The sequence below is a fragment of the Anas acuta genome, chromosome 3 (genome assembly GCF_963932015.1).
Source record: "Anas acuta chromosome 3, bAnaAcu1.1, whole genome shotgun sequence".
Taxonomy (NCBI): domain Eukaryota; kingdom Metazoa; phylum Chordata; class Aves; order Anseriformes; family Anatidae; genus Anas; species Anas acuta.
Window position 1 is genome coordinate 11,794,859 of NC_088981.1, and position 23,827 is coordinate 11,818,685.

At 35.7% G+C, this 23,827-nt stretch overlaps 1 protein-coding gene across 9 annotated transcripts in view; it reads right to left on the reverse strand.

Annotated features, from left to right (window-relative positions):
- Positions 1 to 2,588: 2,588 nt before the first annotated feature.
- Positions 2,589 to 23,827, reverse strand: part of TASP1 (taspase 1) — an 83,233-nt gene continuing 61,994 nt past the window's right edge. For 4 of the 9 annotated variants that reach the window (XM_068675705.1, XM_068675706.1, XM_068675704.1 and 1 more), the window contains 3 exons: positions 17,740 to 17,850; positions 14,521 to 14,594; positions 2,589 to 4,074 (listed from right to left, as the gene is read on the reverse strand). In XM_068675705.1, coding sequence (XP_068531806.1) covers positions 3,982 to 4,074; positions 14,521 to 14,594; positions 17,740 to 17,850 — 278 coding nt within the window. In that variant the 3' untranslated portion in view covers positions 2,589 to 3,981. The remainder of the gene's footprint in view (positions 4,075 to 14,520; positions 14,595 to 17,739; positions 17,851 to 23,827) is intronic. The other 5 variants (XM_068675709.1, XM_068675708.1, XR_011094483.1 and 2 more) reach the window with 4 other exon arrangements.

Genomic DNA, 23,827 nt, shown 5'->3' on the forward strand with positions numbered 1-23,827 from the left:
GCAGTATGTGGAGACAGAGGAGACGGTGTAGCTGAAAATTCAGTACTGGGATGGGGAACGTGGGAAGAAGAGCAGGATATTACCTTGCAAGAGATACCTTACAGTACTGAAGCAGCGTAGGGCATAGGAAATAAAATAAGTGCATTGCATCGGCAACACGCGAGACTTTTGAGGCAACTGAGGGTATTGTGGTTAAGACACAAAGCCATAGGAAAGCAGGTCTCATGGCAGCTGTTGCTCATGTGTTCACTAAAGTTTCATTTGGTTTGAGTTCACAGGAGTGCGTATAACAACACAGCCATTTATTGTGTTCTAACCACCATTAAGTGATCCTAATCATTATTATGAGGATTTATTGCCTAGGTTATGTAGAAGATGAATGCTGCATCATTATAAGACCTTAAAACGAAAAAAAAAAGTCCTCCTAATCTCTGTGCTATCTTGTAATGGAGTGAATGGTCAAGCACAGGACTAATCCTCCCACACTGCTTTCTGAAAAGAAAAAAAAAGGAAAAAAAAAAACAAAAACAGAAAAAAAACAAAAACAAAACAAAACAAAAAAAGCTATAGGCTTACTAGGAATTATGGTGGAATGAGAAGTTTTCATTTTCTCAAATGTGTAGATACATGCTCCATAACTTCCTGTCTTTAATTCTGTATCATTCTGCTCAAAACGGAGCTGTAAAGACTGTCCTCTGTGAAATGTTGCACCAGTTTCAACTGTAATACCATAATAATCAATAGTTTGGGCTTCTGCTATTAACCTGAATTTTAGTTAACAATGGCAGTTATCATAGCCTTGCTAATGCCCCTGTTTTGTTTTTTTTGTTTGTTTGTTTGTTTTTTACCCGCTTTGCTTCCTCTTAGGCCTTCTTCTCTTTCTTCCACAAAATGTACTATGTTAACTTTTGCATGGAGAATGGCTGCAGCTTCAGAAAGTCAGGCTCCCTCTTCCTTCCCATTCAAATCACCTGAATTTCATGCCCTTTCCATAGATTAATTCACAAGCAGAGAAGCAAAGTCTTTGTACCTACAGAATACACAACATGGAATTCAAATCACCTCTGAACTTTACTTTGAGAGGCTATTACAAGCTTCTAGCAGTGAAATTTCTTATGGTAGATGATTGACTACACTGGCACCAACCTGTCTGCTACAAAATAACCTAGGACATGTAATTGTGTGTTTGAGTATAAAAAAATCAGTATTCAAATTGTTTGTATTTATATGCATTTCATTTGGTTACCCTTCCTTTATAATTTTAGCAAGCTATTGCTGTCAACTGTATAATTTATTCTTGGACTGTATCTGCTTATGCCAGTGGCAATGGTTACTCATCGCAAACAGATCACTTCATTGCAAAGTGTATCTGTCGTCTTCACCACTTATTTTTCATAAGCCCTTTTCAAGTCCAAAATAGACCTAGCAGCAGAATTAGACCCGCAATTAAAGCTGTGTAAGATCTTTCATTGGCTTAAGTGGGAGTAGGATGATAGGAAGTTGTGCTCCTGCCAGGCTTCATGATTATTGATACAGAAATGCAAACGTGCTAACAGTTTGCTTCTTATGAGTACCTTAGGTAGAAAGTCAACTCTGTACCTGGTTTGTACTCCATACCTTGCTTGTGATTCTCAGGATAACTTTTTTTTTTTTTCCTTTTTCCTATATTCAGACTGAATGGGGAAAAGTTGGATAATGAAAAGAGACACTGTCCAAGTTCAAACAATAATTCCTACAATAGCTTCATGAAGAAACATGACTTTTTTGACAAATACTACTTATGAAGTAATTGATTGGAGTACTACTTACACATGGAAGCAAAGGAGAAGCAAAACATGTCATTTGACACTTGGGTTATGATTTGTATATACACGTATGTATATACACACACACAAAAATAAGATTTTGAGACAGCATATGGGAAAAAATCATAAGCTGGAATACAGATCTCCATAGAGAGAAATTAAGGAAGTGAGTGGAAGAAAGAACCTGCCATTTTACAAGCCCTTTGCCATGCTTATTCCATGAAAGAGTGAATTTATACAAATGTTTCTATGAAGGCAACACTGAAAAGCATGTTTTTTGAATGGAAGGTTAACACTGTTACTTTTCCAAATACTTTTCCAAAGAAAATGTTGTTTTCAAATTTGGGTACTTGCAAACCCATAAGAATTATTTATGTCTTTCACTCACTACATAGTACAGCACCCATACAGTCACTTACTGTTGTATTTTAGAGAAATGTTACTGTCTCTGACAACTCAGCTTCTTTGTTAGAACATTTCTGAAGTGTTGTACCCTTCACTGCCACAGTCTCTGCTAGTGCAAATCAGTGTAGCTCTACTTCACTTCATCAGACTAGAATAAGTATATCCTCTGAGATGCAGACTGATGTACATTCCACTTTTTGTTTTTGCAACCTGAAAAGCCTGCTTCATATTTTTTGCAGGAATTTATAGAAATATCTTCAACTACAGAATGACATCGACGTCACAATAAAAATAAAAAATAATAAAGAAAGAAATGCAAAAAATGACAGTACCTCAATGTATTATTTAACATAAAAGTGAAAATGAACTCCGGGTATTAAAAAAAATTTATTAAGATTTTTATCCATGAAAGATTGGTACTACAATCAATGTAACCATTTAATCAGTCAAGTATGTCTGTTATGGGCAGGCACAACATTACAAAAGAGGCAAGTACAATGCCCGATTAAGCAAATACAGTCTGAATATCTATTCATCCACTATTTCTGAAAACAGAATTATCAAATATCCACCAGGGAAAAAGATGAACTAATTTAGTTTCTCTTTGGCATACTTATCAGGACAATGAATTAATTACAAAAGTATTCTATTGCTGCCAGTGCTGTGAAGAAAAAAGTACTGAATGGAAGATTGTATGTCAGAACTCACTTTTAGGACTCAGGCGTCTGGCTAACGTATCAGAACTGGTGACAAAAGACAGTTCAGCTGCCAATGCTTCACGAGGCAGACAAGGATTACATTGTTTTATACTGCAGTTTTGTTGAAGGTATAAAAAAGAATTACAGTAAATTTATGCACAGTACATACAAATTACACACAGTTATATAAATACCCATGCTGTGGCTGGACTTTAGGAAGTTGCTTTATCAATAAGAAAGCTAGTATCAGACCTCCCAACATCCATTCAATACACATTGCACTTCGCATCCAGTAATATGTTCATTTCTGTACCTCTCTCAAAAATAGATTTAAAACAGAAGCGAAGAATAATATTGAATCTTTCCATAAACTTTGTTTTCTTATTTACATTGTAATATTCCATTATACATAAAGACTGCATTACGATACATTATCTTTATATAGCTTTTTGTAATACATACAGCTTGAAGCTATTAACATCTTAGTTTGGGAACAGAGATATGACCTATAAGATTATTTAAAACAAATTTAGCTTTAATTCTGCTTTAGTTTGTTTCACTGAAACCACTCTTTGACAAAAAAATTCCTCCTTATTGGGGAGGAAAAAAACAACCCATGTTTAAACCATCACTGGATTTCCTTAAACCACTGAGAAACTTAGAAACCATAATCATTTTTGCATAATTATACAGCCACTTCAAAGGCCTGTTACTTTTAAATTTAGAACATGAATGACAATTGTGACCACATCTTTAAATTAATTTTTTTTTTGAACTTTCAGATATTTTTCAAACATAAAACAATGAAAACACAATCATTAATCATACATAATCTTTGTACAACTGGGAAGAGCTCCTATTTTATTAGGGAAAAAATGAACATGCACACACCCCCATTCACAGAGTGAGAACATAAACTACAGCAGCACTTGTCTCAAGTTATGGTGCACATGGTTGCAATACGTGGTATAAAACAGGAGTAGAATTTCCAACATCTGTTAAAACACAAAAAAAAAACCTTATTGTACAAAAAGTCATTCACATTCTTTGCAATGAAGTGAGGAATCAGCTGTTTAGCTTTCTGGACTCTCCAGTCGGCAAACCCCTCCTTCTATTGCCACGGACTGTCCTGCCACGGCTCCAGGAGGAAGTCTTGAAATGTGAGTCTGTGGAAAAGCCAAGAGAGTGTTATCAAATAGGAAGAGAGGCAAAGTTATACAGGACACAGAGCAAGCTTGTAAATATCAAACAATTAATCTGTTTAATTACTGCAGTCTGAAGGGCGAATTACAAAGCAACTTCAAAAGTTATAAACAACTTAGATTCTTTTTTATTTTGTTTGTGCTAATGTTTAACACATGAAGAGAAGGACCATGACAGATGTGTAGAAAAGGTAAACTGGATACCCCAGTCCACTGAGAATAGAAGAAAAGATAATTCATCATAAAAAGAAAAGAAAAATAACTGTGGTCTTCCATGGTTTATTAGCTTATTCCTTATGAAGATTCAAAGAAATTTAGTACTGCATACAGAAATATGCTTTACAGAAGCCCAAGACACAATAAAATATTTGACAGAGATACACTTGCACCTTAGAGCATAAGCCAAGTGCAATGATGAAAACGACAAAAAAAAATATCTCTGTATAAAATACCTACTGGTCCCCCTAAAACACAAACAAACAAACACAAAAGCCTCCTCTAGAGTGTTTGTTGTCCATTGTCAAATAAAAGGACACAAAGAGCAATGTGCCTCTGTCAACAAACATCTTTCTATGGAGAAGTTTTAAGTTTTAAAAGCAGTTCTTTAGATGGTTCTGTAATATTTCAGCAAAAAACCGGGCATACATGCATGTGCATATAGCAATTTAGCTTACAACACTGCTGTAATTCAGTGACACTAAAAATCTGTTAAAAATCCTTTCTATTCTGTGGTACATCTTATTAGTGATGGGCAAAAGTATTCACCTATTAAAAGATATTTTGATTTATTCTTAAAAGTAATGACGACAATCTTTTTTTCCTGTGCATGTTTTTGGACTGTGGAAACTGCTTCTATTTCCATTTACACTGTTGATTTTGAGCTACAGCAGAGTCATTTTCAGATATATTGATGTCTTTCATATAGAGCCAAGGGCTAAACCAGTGTGTATCCAAACCAGCAAAGAGTCAGCAGCATGTTTCTACAGACTTTGCTGTTTCCAGGTTTCAGAGCTGCTGAGTGGATTCCGGTAAAACACTACAAAGAGCCTTAGTGGAAGTCTAAAATGCAGTGGCGCTGATAACAGCATTTCCCTGGGCTTGAGGCAGAAAGTGTCATCAGCTAGAGCTACTCCCTAGCCACCCCTCCCACCAAAGCAGAAAAACTTCATTCCCCTCGCGAGTAACACCTTTCATCAAGTGATTTGTTAAAGCCCAAACAACTTATTGCTTAAACAATTATCAAATGACTCCTACTATGATATCAAGCTCTCAACAATGAAATTGCTGGCATGAGAAATTACAGCTTCCTTTAGGTGCAGCCAACTACATCTTTATGTTTTTGTGTGTACATTATCCCATTTAAAAGACTGAAGTGCTGCAAAATGTATAACTCGCAGTGAGGCAATGGGTTGCCAGGGGTTGGACTAGATGACCTTTAAGGATTCCTTCCAAACTATTCCATGGTTCTATGATGTAAAAGTTCCCTAAGAGTAACTTCCACCAATTCAACGGGAAGTTTTTTGAGGCTGTAACCACAATTCATTGCATCACAGAGACTTTTTGTATTTCAGAAGCAGCTTCTTTCAATTCCTTTCTTGATAAGGGTATCCTCGTGTCTGCTCTTAGGTGGTCTTGTTTTCAGTTAAATTACAGAATGAGATTTAATTAAAAACATTTAAACGTTTTCATTTTACTGCTAAAACTTTGATCTCTGGCCTTCCTGCTTGATATATGAACATCTTCCTACTTTCTGAACAATTTTGGTTATGACCGTGATTTACCACTTCAAGAAGAAAAGATTCCTTTCAAATCTCTTAGTTTCCCCCAAATGTTATTGACAATTTTTTTTTTAAGAGGCTATTTCCTAAGTTTAAAAGGAGAGAGAGACAGAGAGAGACAGAGAGAGACAGAGAGAGACAGAGAGAGAAAGATGAAAAAAAAGAAAAAAGGGTATTTTTGATTTCAAGAGCAAAAGATCCGAGACATTTTTCCAGGTCTGTGAAGTTTTGTGACTGAACAGTGGGATAGGAGGACAGTGTACAAACAACGTTGTTGGAAGGGCACTGTACCAATCTTTCCTCAGTGGAAGAATGCCTCTGAGATACTAAAGTGAGATACTAAGATCAAAGCAAACCTGTGGGCCAGTCTAAATCAAGCATCATTTGTAAATGAGAATATTTACACAGTGATCAGTCAGATTTATAAGCAGACCATAGCAACACACCAATAAAAAGCTTGGAGGCCTGAAGATGATGCCAAAAGACATAAGGACTTATAATGAAAATGTAAGAAGTATTAGCACTATCATGATTATTATGAATCTTATAATCATTTTTTTTCCTTACAAATATAACCGACTTTATTTGTTTAAATTAGATTTCTCACTGAAATTATGAATTAATCTTTTGCACAGGCTTGATTTAACCCACAACCCAAAGTTAAATGCCTAGCATGCACTTACATAACTGCAGGAGCAAAATGTGAGACTTCATTGAATCCGCCTGGAATTTACAGATCATGCTACTCAAAAGTTAGCTGAGTATAATATCCTAGTAAGATCTTGAGCAAGGGAAGGAACAAAGACCAAGAGAGGATAAACAGATATTTAATATCTGTCAATACATCATCAAGTAGCTATGCTAAAATAGCTGTCCAAAACACATTTCCTATTAAAAAAAAAAAAAAACACTACATTTTGTATACAAAGAAGAACAAGTTTTCCATAAAAAAGGAGAAAACCAAAACAACAAAAAACAACACTACTTACCAGCACACGTACATTTCCATTTACAGAAACACCCAAACCACATACTAACAAAACCTTTCTTAAATCCTTTACTTGACTCCTGTTTATTTGCACTTTGTACAACGAAGCAAATAAAGATGCTGTCTTACACTGACTACTGCTTCTTACTTCCACCAATGTCTGCCTTAGGTAGAACAAAATCCACACAGATATGAGAGTATTTAAAATATGTTTACTAATAAGTAATATCAAAGGGTAGTATTGCCATATCGGGACAACCTCAGATAAACTCCCAAGTGATTTCTTACAACTCTATCTCCCTTGTTCCTAGCCATAAGAATGAATTCTAGTAAATAAAAAGAAACATCAAAGAATGTTTAAGATTTTCAAAATGCAACCACAGAACTTATATGTACTGTTTGCTACATTTTTATGCCTCAACATCATATTTTATATTAAGTCCAGAGTGTACAGTGGATTGGATTTAGATTGAAAAATATATAAAAACCAAAAACACTGGAAAGCTTTTAAATTTTTAAATTTGAATAGCCCATCAGCTTTAAAAATTGAATGAACCTACGTCTAGGGGAAATTGCACCTGGGAATATACAAATAGGAAAAGAAAAAAAAAAAAAGAAGGAATTAATCCTCCACTAAGCTTCATTGAAGTTTCTCCTTGAGGAAACAGTATGCTAAGGAAAGGTAAGTCAAGAATGACAGGGGTATGCAGATCTTTAGTTCTATAAATAGAAATTTTACTGTCCCTGAGAATATTTTGAGTTTCTTTGTTTTCCTAGCAAAAAGTGAGGTTGGTGACACCTAGTAGAAACACAGATTCTGACAGAATGGACTAAGAAACCACATCATCTTTGATACAGATCTTTGTCTGTAGCTTAGGGGGGGGAAATACTCATGCCCACTATTAAAAATGAAAATAAACAAATGTTAGATGAAGTACCTGATTTTGCCGTTTTCCCCCCACCTATACAGCACAACCAAGCTAACCAGCCTTCAGACACTGGTTCTTGCTCTGTGTGTACTTGTCATCAAAAACATAACAAAACAAAAATTAATCCCTCTTTCCCTCCTAACTAAACCAAAGCCAAGGAGCAACTAACTCCCACAACCCCAGACACAGTCAAAACTTACTGTCTCTCAGTCCCTTTTGATCTGCACTGGAAAGCTTCCCACTGCCCTGCAAGTCCAAAACTAATTGGTCACCCTGCCCTGGAACAAGTGTTAACTGCAACAGGGATTTCATCTTTTCATCAAAAACATTTGAGTTTGTTGTTGTTGTTGTTGTTGTTGTTACATATTTTTAGTATATTTTTTGAATACTAAAAGTTGTGCCAAGACTTTCTTTACTTCATGTCTCTCAGATAAAGTTTCTGAAACAACTTAGGGCCAACTAATATCAAAAACTTATTTTTTTTTAGACTTTAAAGAGCTAGTCTCCTCCTTTTATTCACATAAAAGTAGGAGTTTGTCACAACAGCTTCATTTTTTTCATTAAAAGCGTAGATACAGTGTAGAATTAATATAATGCCTAAGCCAAAAGACAGACAGCACTGCATGAGAAAACTGAAGTCAATCAAATACTGCCAAGAGAACAGAGCACAACTACCAGATGGCAGCACATTCAGTTCTTAAGCAAGTCAAGGGAGTACTTCATGTGTTTAGCCTTCTTATTACATGCTCAGGATGTGCTTTGGACAGAATAATGTATAAAACAAACTTTTTCCATTCATTACACTACTGAGATGAAATATAATGAAACAGAGACTGAGGACATCATGTACTTAATTAAATTGCTTTCTACCACCTTACTCCTTAAACAAAAGGAGTACCAAACCCATATATCTGTTAGAAACTCAGAATTACTCAGATGTCTACAAGCTTTCTAGCTGGGTATGCACTTCCACCATGAAAACCATCTGCACCCACTCTTGATCTCTTCTCTAGGCAGTAATAGCCCATTCTGGTGGCAATAGCCATCCTCTGCTGCTCCATCTCCTGAGAGGATGCCCTGAAAAACACTGGCACCTGCTGCTATCACAATATCCCACACACAGCTCTCTCTTGGCAGAAAAAAAAATAATGGGATGGGGGGTGTGCTCCAGAAGGACTGTCCCTGTGGGCAAGACAGTCATACTGATGGCGTGCTTCTGGCTCTCAGGCACCCGTTGTAATGGTCCTACACACAGGTTTCTTAGGAAGCTAACAGTTTTCCAAGCTCAAATTCATTCTGTGGGTTAAATACATTAATATACACAATTGGTGCATCTAAAAAGTTTAGTATAATGCATTAGAAACAAATGAAATTTTCAGAAAGATGAAAACTAAAGTATTTTAAACTCTTCATATCATTCATACACGTTTCATCTAAAGCTATGTACCAACCCATCATCTGTTCAGCTCACCTCTCCAGACAATTGAACGGGTATTTAGAATACTGCCATACATGTACATGTGTATTTTAAGACATGATCTTTACTATTCTGAATTGCAGGTGCTAAGTCAGGTCATTATATTTATATTTGCATACCTGGATACATAATCTCCTCTGCTCTGCGATATAACAGCCAAATCTGAGGAAAGTTCCAGAACTTCTGGCTTTATGTAAGAACTCAACCCAATAAATTGAACTTATCTTCCCATCTCAAAGTCCGTAATTTCCGTGAAGCTCTGTAAGCCAAATATTTTAACTGGTATCTCAGCACTGAAGGTTATTTCCAACAAGTATAAATACCTTATTTTTATGAGAGAACTGGATGCTCTACTGTATGCAGAGTTATTTTCAAGTAAAAGTTTCTGAATGATTCCCTAGTCCCCAGACAAGAGTGCAGATTAAAGAAAAAAAAAAGGATAACAGTGACATATACTTTTCCTGTCTCATGAAGTTAAAAGACTGTCTCTGTAGCCTGAAATGAATGACTAAATTATTTGCCTTAGTATTTCTGTTAACTAAACAGGTTTGTTAAATTTTTCCACTAATTTTCAAATTAATATTTGGATTCTTCCAAGATGTATTTCTTCACCCAATGAGCACTGGATAGCTGCCCTTCTCCTCACAAAAGGCTTTCACAAACCTTTTATTCACACATAAAACACAGCTTATCATCAGAAAACTTGACAACAATCACTACAATTGGTGTTTGTCATAAATATTAATTTAACACCATAGAGGGAAGTAATTTTTGCTAAATTTTACAGTGTTAGCAAAGTCAAATAAATCTGATTATAATGCTTAATCTCAACAAGAAGATTGAATTGGAAATGGTCTCCCCATCCACTATGTTTCTTCATACTGGAACATGAAATTAGCTGTCAAAGATAAAGTTTCTGTTTACATATTACAACCACATTTGGTGTAGACTTCAGTTGCTGCTAATGTGTGTTTCCAAACACAGCAACACACAACACTCTCCTCTATGGTTCCCCCCATTTTGCAAAGCAACTTGAATTTGGTTCATTAGAAAATGGAAAGAATGGCATACATAGTTTTGCAACATTAAAACCTGCTACAACATACAGCTTACTAATTCATGAACTGAATATGTGCCAAAGAAAGATTTAAATTGGCAACTGAATCTGGACTACATTCAATATTACAGCTAGATTTTTAGAAACTAGTTGTCTAGCTCATCTAGCTATTAGAAATACTGAAATGTAAAAAGTTGAACTACAACAATATCTCAAAAGCATTGCAGTATTTGCAATAATTGCAGAAGTAAGTGACAATTTTACATAGATCACATATTAACTCATCATATCCCTACTAAGAACCATACTGAGCTGACAAATTATTTCAAATACTTATGGATAACATAGCACCAGAATTGCATATTATTGGTATTGAGATTGGAATTTTCACTTGAAAGAAAGCACCTGGTCTCGAAACACTACTGAAAACACAGTGAGGAAGTCCCTATTTTCAAGCAAAAATATCATCCACCACCAACTGTTCTAAATCACTAAGATAATATAAGAAATTTGGGGTATCCAGGAAAAAAAGAAGTCCTGTGGCACATGCCACCCACTTCTACTTTGTGGGCACAAAATGCTGTGGGCCCCATGTGTGCAAATACACTGCAGACCCTGCCAGGGCTACAAGGACTCCTGTTTGATTATGCAAAAATATACGGTGTTATACAAAAGAAATACTGCCTGCCCAAAACCAGAATCTTCAAGAGATGCAGTTTATATGTGTGCTTATGTTGCTGGCAAATGTTGTATTGTCACTTGAGACTGAAGAACTTATCCTTTGCAGCGTTCTAGGATCAAAGCAGACAAAGAATAAGATACAAAGACTGCAGCAGCTTAGAGGAGTCAAGTAATTTGTAATTATCCACAAACCTCCTTTCCTTCCTGTTCTCCATTTACATCTCAAATGCAGTGGCAACTGCTAAAATAGAATATATCCATCACTTAAGCTCATTGAAGCTGAGAGTCCCTGCCTAAGTTGTAGCAATAGGTGGTATAGGTTAGTTCCAAGAAGTATACTTTAAAAAGTCAAAGTTTGTTTCCTTCCACATCCAGTGTATGACAAACAATGGGGCTGAATGATTATGAAGCTGCTAGTGCTGAGAGGGATGACAAAACAGAGTACAATGTTGAACCAGCAAGGATGTGCTTTGATGAGCTACTTGCGGCAGTGATGTAAGGGTTCCAGGGACCAGAAGGAGGTCAGATGCAGCTACTCTGCAGGTAGCAAAGATGACATTACTGCTGCTGTCAGTGCTGGAGGAGCTGAAATACTTTCACTCTGAGGGAGAGCTAAAGTCAACTAACAGAGGACACAACCAGAGATGAGTGCATCAGCAGTCAGGTGTGAACTTAGCTCACCTGGCAAGCCTTCACACTATTGTTAAATTTCAACCAAATTTTAAACCAGCGTTTCATCAGGAAGCAATGACTTCTCCAGAAAACTGGTTTCCAACAAAAAGGACCAGACACCTTTCCGCAAAGCATGCTTTAAATCGAACAAGTATTAGTCAGTGCAAAACTGTTCTACAGATCTTGCAGGCTCAGCCACTTCATGCATTCAGGCTGGCACGTGAGCATACAAGCAGTCTTGTTTGGAGGTGAGCGGCTGGCTGCAAAGCCCAGCCGTTCCTAAATCGGAAGGAAATAAACTCCTGTTGCAAGGCTGCCTCCAGATCAGTACTTGGAGAGCTCACAGCGCTAAAAGCCAGAGGCACCAGCAGGTCAGGACATACAAAACGTTTCAAGCCTCTGATCCCGCTTTCCTGCCTCACTTTTCTTTTAGGGACTTGTTGATAGTTAACTGGTTGAGTATGTTTCTGCCTTTCAAGTGTACCAGTTTCTGTAGGTGAGCTGGTATCCAGCTGGTCAGAGTACAGTGTCTTGCCTTGTAAGAAAGGCCTCTGCTACCTCTTAGCATCAAATTCACAATGACCATTTTCTAGATACTATTATGAAACACATTAGCCTCCAGTGCACAAAGAAACACACCAAGACTATACAGCAGGACCTTTTTTTTCCTTAAGTACATAGCCAGTTATATAATTATGATTCTGATAGTAGTCTAATTCATAACACTAGACACTTAAAAACCTTCTCACTTTCTAAAAGCCTTGCTGTGACAATATCTGCTTTCATGTTCATTAAATTGAAACAACCCAAAATCAGCCACTGTGACAATCCCTTGGTTTAAGAATAAAACTTGAGTCCTAAACTGATGAAAGAAACAAGAACTGAAGCTCTTTCCCCCCCTAGATAAACAGGAAAGCAACATGCTTCCCTACAAGCTGCAGCCTGATGATTTTGTTATGGTACTCATAAACAAGTGATATTTTATACTTTTATGAATTCTTCTACCCTTATTTTTTTAATGGCAAGCACTCAAAATGAACTGTTCCAAAACAGTTATTCTATTAAAGAAAATAAAAAAGATTTATTTTTTTTTAAACTTACAATACATTGTGTTCTATTTCAAGCCCAGTTTTCCATCTATAACTTAGCCCTAGTTGTAGCAGAATAAAATTCCAGCTTTTATGACAGAAGACTCTTTTTGATCAATAGAAGTCAGCAGCAAAAGCATTTGTGGTTTTTCTCTGGAAAGCATTTGTGGCCACAGACTCAAAGGAGGAAGAAAGGGAGGGGGATTAACTCTTCAATGAAGGTCAAAAACATAATTTAAAAGTGAACCAAGAGGAGCAGCTGTGTCTGTCAGCGCAATCAAGATTACCAGCTGGAGAATTTACCAGCAGTATGAAAACAATGCACACCAGATGTCAAATGTTGCAACTGTGAGTAGGAAAACATCTCTGGGCATGGCACTGTCATGCTAGTACTCATTACCAGACAGATTTCATATTTAGCATTTATTCATTAATTAGACAGACACTACCAGGAAGAAACAGTATTTCCTTGGACACAGCTTTGGAGCATTATAATGTAAGCAAGAAGCAGGTGTGCACACTGTAATAATTTAATACTGTGCATTCTAGAAATCCTCCTTCCTTCACTGTGAACTCCATACCGTGACTTCTGCATTAACCGATGAATACTAGCACATCCACAGCTGAGCTTGAATGAGCTTTACTTAGTTCAGTCTGAGCTTTTAGTTTGAGTTTAGATTCTTTTCCAAGAAAATCTAAAATATATATTAAGAAAACAAGTAAAAACATGTCCTGTTCCATACGCAGATGGAAGGAACTTGACATATGCTATGAAAGAGAGTACTTTAACACCTCTACCAGCATTACCTTCAACAGCTTTTTATCTCCTTCTCCTTCTAGGGCATTTTTGTATTTTTTTTTCTATACATTTTTCTCCTCAAAGTAACACATCTGTTCCCAATGCTACAACCAGCATGTTACACCACTTTTGGTGTGTAAAATTATCTGATGTCAATTTCCTTCTTTTGTATTTTTTTTTATATATTTCTCTCACAAATGAAATACAGCTTCCTTTCCCCGCATGCCTCCCCATTCCCCCTCCCCCCCCAAAAAAAAGACAGAGAAAGATTTTGTTTTTATAGTCCTCTCCCTCCATCACAGTAGCTGCCTTCTCCCTTCAGTACTGTATTTGCCTAAGCATAGGTGGCTCTCATCCTTCTTGGTTAACCTCTACTATTTGACATTAAAGACTTTCCTAGTTCCCATTGCTAAACTCAGTTTTAATATATTATTTCTCTCATTCAAAAAAAAAAAAGTAAATAGTCCCCAAGAAACTGAAAACACGGATGTTAACATCCAGATTGTATATAACAGAGGCTGTTCTAGGAACTAGCTCCAAGGTTGTTTTATATCCTCTCCCTTCTTCTTTGATGATGTTGCAATTCTGTTATCTGAAGGAAGAAACACCCACAGAAAAACAGTGTACCGCCCTAGATAAAGAGTGTAACTGAATGAAGCTGGATAAAATTATTCAAATACTATTACCGACAGCAGAAGGAATGACAATATGTTTGTGACACCTTTTCCTGACATAATACATATGTTAGCATAGGTTTCTTAACTGCTGCAATTAAGGAAGGGGAATCGGAAAGGCCCAATCAATAAATACATTTAATTTCTTCTGCACCTGTTACTTTTTCCCTTCTCTTCAAGATAGAATTTTTATGTATTTCGTTATTTAAATTCTCCTTAACTTCTGCACCCATTCTACTGTATTACAACCTATTCCTCATGGCTTACCTTAGCTTTGCCATCCTGTGCAGACATATATCCTACACACATGCTCTCTGTTGTATGGCTCCACAGAAATTCCACTATAAAGGAAAATGCAAGAAGTCATAAAAATGCATTTTTTAAAAAATATAAGATGTAATTTAACAAGACTGGAATCTTGAGAAAAAAAAACTTAGCTTAAAATAAAGACTGAGAAAGGAGAAAGAAATGAACAGGGTCTTACAAAACTCGAAGAATAAAAACTACTTACCAGAATAATTTAATCTCAAAAGAAACAGCTACCAACCAAACAAGATTCTCCTGTCCTATTTGTAGCCACACACTGCAGAACTAATACCCAGGATGAGAAAGTTACTTCAACAATAAGAAGCCTCCAAGATGAGAAATATAAAAGTTGTGAATGAAGTTAAAAGATACGATTAACTTCTAAAGCAGAGGCTGGTTCCACCCATAAAGTAGAAGCAGATATAAACTGCATTTGCTTGCCTTGAACTCAGTCACAAGCCCTCTACAACAGTGTAAGCTCAGATGGTGTACAAGGATTCTGTAGAATTGTAAGACTATCCAAAAATAACCTGTATCAAGCATTTTTTCACAGAAATTAGCATAAATACATGCAAACACCAAGGGGTAAACAGAGATTTGTGGTACAGTGGATACAGGAAAGCATGCAGAATTAGTAAACTCTGCAAGACAGAACTGAAGACATACAAAGATGCCTGGTGAAAGAGAAATAATCCTGCAGAAGCAGCAGGAGAGACGTTGGATGGAACCAGAATAATCCTGCACAATAAGCAAGAAAGATGCCTCGCAAACGCAGAGCAAGACCTGATCCTGAAAGTATACCGAATGATATCAAGAGCAGATACTATCACCCCTTCGCTTTGGGGAGAGAGTAAGGAGCATGAAACACCAAAGGTAAGAGAAGAAAGAAGAGAAGAAATCAGCCTGTTTTGTTCCTGGCCTCCACATCTATGCACTTTCAAATCTGATCACCTTGACCTCCAGCACCAGCTATATGCAGCATCAGCTCCGTGGTACCATGTACTCACAGCTAATGTAGAATACAAATGTTACAAACAGTTCTGCGTTTGTAGCAATAGTGATTTCGAAAACTAAACTCTGGTAACGTGTACCCTTACAGCATGTTAATCAAGCAATGTGTTGTTCTGAAATTTAAAAGTGGTCTGATTTATCAGTCTTAAACAGCCCTGTGCAGTGATCTTTAATTCCCTGATGCATACATGCACTCCTACAAAGTTCAGACAAAGAACACATTATTCGTATTAGTTCTCATCTAACAGAGTTCTATAAATTGCCACCAAGTATTTTTCTTGCTTTATTCACAGACATTTTTCTTTCCTGTCATGAAGTCCATAATTTGGATGAGGGAAAGAAAGTTAATCAGAATTTAGGGTATATACTGTAAGGAGTTAAAAATCGCACTGAAGTAAAAATTTTTCTCTTGGATTACAAGAGTAGTCTTACAAGAATTAAATATGATACCATGAAAAGCTTTTTTCACGTATTTTATTACTGAAAGACTTTCACATACTGTAAAAAGCATGATTAAATGATTTTTAAAGCTCCTTCGTTGCTATTCCTCACGGTCCTTTAATATGATTGACGAAGGTCATAGCATGCCGAGCATGCTTATCCTTTGAACCATTTTTCCTTGCATAGCAATTAACCCTCAGCAGAAGATCAAAGTTTGGACAATCCCAGCAGACTGGAAGATTCTGACAGATGTGCAGATATCACCATAAAAGAAAAATGAACTTCATTTAGGTATGCGATTTGCTCCCCTGTACTAGATTTGTGACTGATATTGCCAAAGGCTAGCCAAAACCTTGCAGTGACACATATTCAGTGCAATGTAACTGCGTTTGATGACGCCTACCCCTCCCTAACACCCCAATGGTTCAACAGCCGATAAAAGCATTTTTTTTCAGACAAAATTTATTTTATCTTTTAATTTTGAGAAGTTGAGTAACAGTTCAGGTCAAATACCCTCAAAATACTTCTTTGCCTTTGATAACTCTAGGCATTTTATTTATTTATTTTTTTAAGAATTTTTTTCCTTCTACATTGTCCACCAAAAATACCATATACTAGCATGCAATGTGATTATTGCTAACTAATAAAAGTAATGGAACTACAATAAAAATCCTAAATTACATACTTGCTCTGAGGACATTTCCAACATTTTCAACTATTTAATAAATCACTTTCTTGCAAATTGTTTCAATAGTTTCAAAAATATAAAAAGATCATCCCTGTAATAGAGACAAACGATTTTTTTATTCTATACACCAAACTGTTCAGTATCACACAACTTATCTTCAGTCCAAACAACACATATGCTACACATGCTCAATTACAGATTAACTCAACATATATTATAAGGCAGAAAATTTCTGCACTGAAGAAAAAACATGTTTAGAATAAACTGTGCTGCAAGAAACTTATTTCAGTGGAAAGAAAAAGAACAATCAAGTCTTTATTTACAATCATGGGGAATTTTCTTTGTAAATTTTTGAGGAAAATCTTCTTTAATAGGAACATGTTTTCTTACATGTAAGTCAAATATTAAATAAATAGAAAACATTACTCTCATTTCCATACATAAGAAATTCATGGCTAAGCTGATCTTATTTGTTCTTGTTTAATCAGACTTGTATTTTCATTTTCTTAACTCCTTTTTAGTGGTAGAATTTATGTGCTGGGATATTTTCCACTAGATCAATAATGTCACAATTATTCCATTCTTAAATTTAAAAATTGTAAATCAAACTTGCAACATTCTTTCTATTTTTAGCAACTCCATGTCCTGCTTCAGGAGTCAGCATGAGACCATCTTGGCTTTCAAATAGTTGAAATACAATAGTAGGATAATTGTTAAATGCTATTTAATAGTCTTCTTCAAAAAGACACGCTATTCAAGTAATAACTCCAAAAATATAACATTAAAAAGCTATTTTCTGGGGAGTGATACAATCAGGCTCAAGTTGAGTGACAAAGTAGTACTCAGTATCTCGTGTACATGAAGTCTTGTAACACAAACCAGCAAGGCATAATACAAGAATAACGTTGAATTAACACACACATTACCTTTTGTAACTGTATTAACTTGTGGCTTTTAAACTATGGCAAACAATAATTTTTATTTCAGCTATTACCTTGAGTTAGCACCAACCTAAAGTAAAAATGAGTAAAATTTCTTACCTAGTAAAGTTGGCTTTTCCTGTGACGATTCAGTCTCTGCTGAACACCTGCAAGACCGAAGAACTATCACACCTCCAAGTACACCATCTTCATTGGCTAGAAAAGGTGAGCCTGGGCAAAATTGTTGTGGAGAATTATTTGCAGTAGGATTAGTTTCTTGGATATTTTGTTATTTGACGTTCCTCTTTAATTTTATCAGTAAGGGTTGAAAACACTGTCAGGTCATACAGTGCTTTTACAAAAGCATCAGTTTAATTTTTCTAGCGTTTCTAATGAGTAGCTTTCTAAAAAGATTTGATGGCTCATGAAAGCTTGGTCTTGTACTGGATTAATGGCAAAGATAACACTGAAAATTCCCATGGCGGTTTTAAAATGGAAGCTTGAAAATTCATTATTCAAACCAGAACGGAAAACACCAGACTCAAGCAAGAGAAAAGTACTTAAAGCATAAGTAGTGATTAACTATGCTCACCACTTCCCAAGCACTTTACACCCTTTCTTATCTTTGGAAGGAAATAACCCAAAACTCTGAATTAGAAAAACTTTCTATGCCACTACCTTCTTGTGCTTCTGCTTTTTTTTTTTTTTTTTTTTTTTTACCTATAAGCAATAGATATCTAAACATCTCAAACTTGAAATTTAGAACACAGTGTGATATTATCACGAGTCACAAGTTTTCATTACATTAATAGCAGATCAAATACTACTCACAGAAGAGAAGACAGCAAAAGATGGTCAGCCTAAGTCATGGAACACTCCAACTTCAGACTGTTCTATAAGACCTAGTAAGCCTCCCTGAAGCCCCCTGCCAAAACTGACATTAGATAAACTGCATGAACATTGTTCTTCAGGCAAATCAATATAATATGGATCACAATTTTTCACTGTATTTTGCCGTTGCACAGACAGCTGAAGAGCAAAGAAACTTTTTTTGCATAGGAAAAAATAGTGATTCAACAGTCTGAGATACACTTAGCAGAACTAGAAATTAAGCTCAGCTGTTGAGCTTTTGAAACCTATTAATTTTGATGAATATCTCCGAAACTTGTTTAATTTCTCTATTCCTATTCTCTTTATCCTCTTTCGTTTTTAATTCTCAGTGGTATTATTCATTAATGATCTTTAGAAATGTATTTGTGACAGCAAATTGTAGGCTTTTAAGGTGTCGCTGTCAAAACCACAGACGCCCCCCGAGGTCCTCACCCGTAGCAGGCAAAGACACAAACAAGGTTTCACGTCTCAAAAGTTATGTCTGGGAAGTTGACTGCTTGTCAACGACCAGAAGTCCTTCTCTCAGATTCTAGTGAACATACAGACACTACGATTCGTTTCTTACATGCTTTGTGTGTCTTCAGTACCATTCCAGATTCAAACTACAATTCTCAAAAACAGTTACTAGCACTTTGAATTTTGCTTTATATATTCAAACTTCTGTTTTTTTAAATAACTTGTGGAGAAATACAGTGATTCCAAGAAAATGAATCATGGCACAATTAACCAGTAATCAAAAAGGCAAAAAAGAACTACACTGAATAAATAAAAATTGGAAATTATATTTGAGTACAAAACCATTTGTTCTTGGAGCAAAGAAGATATAATAAAGAAAAATTGAGTGTCAAGATAAAAAAAAAAAAAATCATGTCTCGTCTCAATATTTAGTTCCCTCTGTAGTGTAATTAATATACAGATGGCCACATAAGTAAAAAATCAAGCCAATCTGGGTCACTTTTAGAATGTATTCATTCTTCCCAATTTAAAGCACTTTGTAGAAAGACATGATCAAGCTGCTATAGATGGTCTTTCTTGCTGTTTTACAGATATTAGCAGAAAAGCCAAAAAATCTCCTACTTTTTAAAGTGGCTTTTCTATTGTTAATTTAAGACATATGCTAGAAAAAAAACTTCTATCGGAAGCTGGAAAACTTTTAAAGTTAGCTGAATCAAGTCTAAGTATTCTTTTTTTGGTTATTAATTTGAAATGAGATTCCTATAGTTTTAAATGTGAAAAGAATGGCATGATTTATATACAATTTAAAATGCCTTGAGCCATAAAATTAACCAAGTTCTTGCACTTAAGCCCAAGTAGACCATAGTCACACATTTGTAATAAATTGCAATTTAAACTTGAATATACAATTGCAACAAGTATTTCATATATTTCTTTTCAATTATTTTCTTTTACATGAATTAGTATACTACGGTAATGTACAGACACTGTAAAAGGCTTTGCTGGCCACAAGAACTTCAGAGCACATCTACTCATCAGCCCCCTTCAATTTGCCCACAGCTATTCCTATGATTCTAATTACTCCATTAATGCAAATTGTCAAAAACAATATGAACCAACTTCAAGCTTTTCTGTAGGGAAAACTTTAAGTCTTACCACATTCATTCTCAAGAGGAGAAGCCTTATTCGGAAGTGATACAAGATGGTCATTACAACAGATGTCCAAATTGCAGGAAGATAACAAAAGTACTATGCTTAATAAACAGGTACGTCTTATCTGACCCAACACTATGAGAATTATTGCTATGTGCTATGGCATTGCTCGTCAACTGCAGCCACATCGCTGTGAACCAGGAATGCAGCCAATCATACTACAATAGATAATAAAACAGGAAAACACGGTTGACTAAAATACAAGACTTAAGAAGTTGTGAAGAGTTTTACCACTCAAATCAAAATCTTTTGTTCTACAATTTCCAAGACATCAAATGTATTTTATATTTTACATACTTTCATTGCATTAACCAAATGCTGGTTAAGTATGTGTTTTGATTTCTTCAAGTAAATGAAGCAGATAAGCAATTTTCTTCATAGGAGACGTGTCCTTTAATCTTTACTTAAGAAAATTGTCTGCTTCGAATATAATGTCCTAACCTGAACTTGGGTTGCAGACCTAAACTTATACTCAATTGCTTAAGTTATTTGGGCTATAAGGCATGCTATGGTCAAAGTCATTGCAACTAGAAGGTTTTTTGTTTGTTTGTTTGTTTGTTTTGTTTTCCCTAAGCTGTGTTAATTTATTTTCTTCAGTGGAGTGCAGAATGAGAAAAGTACTCAAAGCATGTGTTTTATGATTTTTTTTAAAACAGGATTTAAAAATAATTTGGAACTGGAGCTTTAAGCACACGAGACAAATATGTAGGCCTACAATTTCATCCAGAGAAATGCTCTACCTATACATGCAGAACTACAGTCATGAAAATCCCAGCTCTGCAAGTGCATATCTCCTTTTTTACTTTATACATTTTCCCTGTCGTACTGCCTTAAATATATAAACAAGTGTTTCTCCAAACCAACTTACATCCTTTAGTGACTATCTACCATGGAAGCTTCATTACCAGTTCACAAGATTCAAAAGCTATGAATTCCATGCTAAACACTCAACATTTATAAAATTAAATGTATTAATTTAGCATTTTCTGAAGCAAACTGCCACTCTATTGTCATTTCAGATATTTTTAAAAAAGGATTAATTCAATAGCTGTGTGTGAGATAAAAGTGTGATCAAGTACAGTTTTAACTTTAGTTCTCATAAAAACACATCAGATGAGCAGGAAGGTGGCTTGTTTAAGAATAGCAAAATTGGAGCAAAGACACAAGTTGGCTACTGCAGTGAACAGCATGCCAAGAGACCAGGTCTTCCTGCACTAACTTGGTAAGGAGTAAACAAAACCACAGTACTGGGTTGGTACAGAGATGAGTAAAAGTCACTGGCTTAGAGTGACCAGTCATCGGCAATTTGAACACAGTATTAAAACAGGGAATGTTTTAAAAGTTTGTGCTGTGCAAAGCAAAGAAGATGGGAAGCGTTATCTTCTTCCCACAGATGGAGACACACTATTACTTCTCCAGCAGTGCACAAAATCTAAGATAACCCCAGAACCTACAGGCTATCCTCATTTGCAGCACGTTGACCAATATACTACTGCACAACAATGAAAATGAGATTACATTGATTTTCTTGTTGCAGCTAGCCATCATACAGAGCTGTAGCAATAGAAATTGAGCCAAAACAGAGTTTCAAATCAATAAATTACTGTGATTTAGTGTTTTCAGATGAGTTACTGAAAACTTCTCTCTCCTCTCTCTTTTCTTTAAGCATAAACCAGAGCCAATTTCTATTCTTCAACACCATTTTATGATAAACTGCAGACCGAACATCCTTCTGGAAATAAGAAAAAACATCTGAAACAAGAACACAACCCTTCTTCTCACCTCCAAACACAAATAATAAACGAAGACACAAACACATAGTCACTTGTAAAACCATCACGATGGTTCACAATCTCCCCACACACACCACTTCTGCTGGAGGTTGCTTTCCACAGTCATCAGAAATGAATTGTGTGACTGCTCCTTCATCCATTCCAACTGATTTCATCCACAACTTCAGCTAAACCATCTCAGTGCAAAACCAGCAACAATACAGAATGCACCTCCAATTTACTCTATTAAGTTGTGGGGAATCAGCTTCTAAAAAGTGGCAGTAAAATCAGTTGCCTATAGTAATATTACATCTTTCTACACAACAATAAGTTCAGTGAGACTGTTACTCCTCCCTTAAAATCAGTCTCTAAGCCAAATAAAATGTACACCAAACAGTACGTTCTTTAAAACAGAGAATGCATTATTTTCCAATTAGAGCATTTGTTTTGAAAGAATTCAAATATATTTAATATTTTTTAAAACAAAGATTTTTCTGGATGGGCACACATTTTACTGGGGATTGCACTAAAGGGTGTACTTTAACACAGCCGTACAGGGCAAATGACTAGGTCTAATTAAGCAAGATTCTAGACAGCTGAATGATGTGCATCCATTAATGAGTTTCTGAATACACTGGCACAAAAATAGCATTGTACTTTATTTGTAAATAGAAAAATAGTATTATATTTTATTTCTAAATAGAACCCATGCAATGTTCACATAAAGCGATTTGATTATTCTCAAAAATACTATGACTTCAAACATTAGGAACATATTTCATTAATTCAGTTCTAAAAATCACTCTGTTAAAAGCCAAGCCATTGAGAAAAAGAAAGAATAGTGCAGACATAAAAACAACACTATAGGTAATGGTATTTTTCATATACATTGTATTAAATTATATTTAAGTAAAAAGAGAATATTTGCAAATAAAGAACTTCAATACATATTATTAAAGCCATAAAGGTTTCATATTAGAAGAAAAAAGTAATCTGGCTCCCAGGCTTCTACATCATTTTGCTCTCTCTGTACTCTTAAAAGAGTGATAGATCTTGCTATAAAACTAAAAATTCTGTAAAAATAAAATAAAACATGCCCACTAGTCAATTCTTGTTTTTTTATTGCAATCAAGTGTAATTGCTGTCTTTGATCTAATAGCTTGCTAATGACAAAGCTATAAAAACCCAGGGCTTTTAACAATACCAGTTTAAGTCTCATGAAACTCATTGTTCCTTCCCATTTACACTAGCATAACATGGAAGAACTTGGTAAGAAAAATCCAAAGCAAAACTGGAAGTACAGTGTCAACTAATAATGTTAGCGCTGACTTGCCACACCAGAGAGAAGGTGTAGAAAACCAAACAAAGAACATCCCTCGATATTTTGGGTTTAAATCTCACCTCCCCCGATCAGAAGATTGTCTTACAAAACGTGTTTCCCTCTTTCAAAGCTCAACTAGTCTGTTCATGCTATTTAACAGATGGAAAGCATTACCAAGTTTTTATTTATATATTTTGTACCTTATTAATCTGCAATAACGGTCTCTTTAAAATAAGCAAACAGATCTTCACAGCAGCTCCACCATTCACTGATCCCTTCAAGTTCTGCAAGAACAACCATAGCTGAACACCGAGACCATTTCAGCCTCCAACAGGGACAGAGCACAGAGATTTCACAAGTGTTAAATACTGGCCTCAACATTCAGCGTTGTTCTGGAGGAACTACAGCTATAAATAAAGGACATTTTTTCTTCTGCGTCTCCTGTAAATTAATCTGCTCCCAAGATGAAGAGGACTTACTCCAAAGCATACGATCAATATGAGCATTTCTGATCCCGTGCTTTTTTCCCCATTTGTAGCTACTGGACAGATCCAGT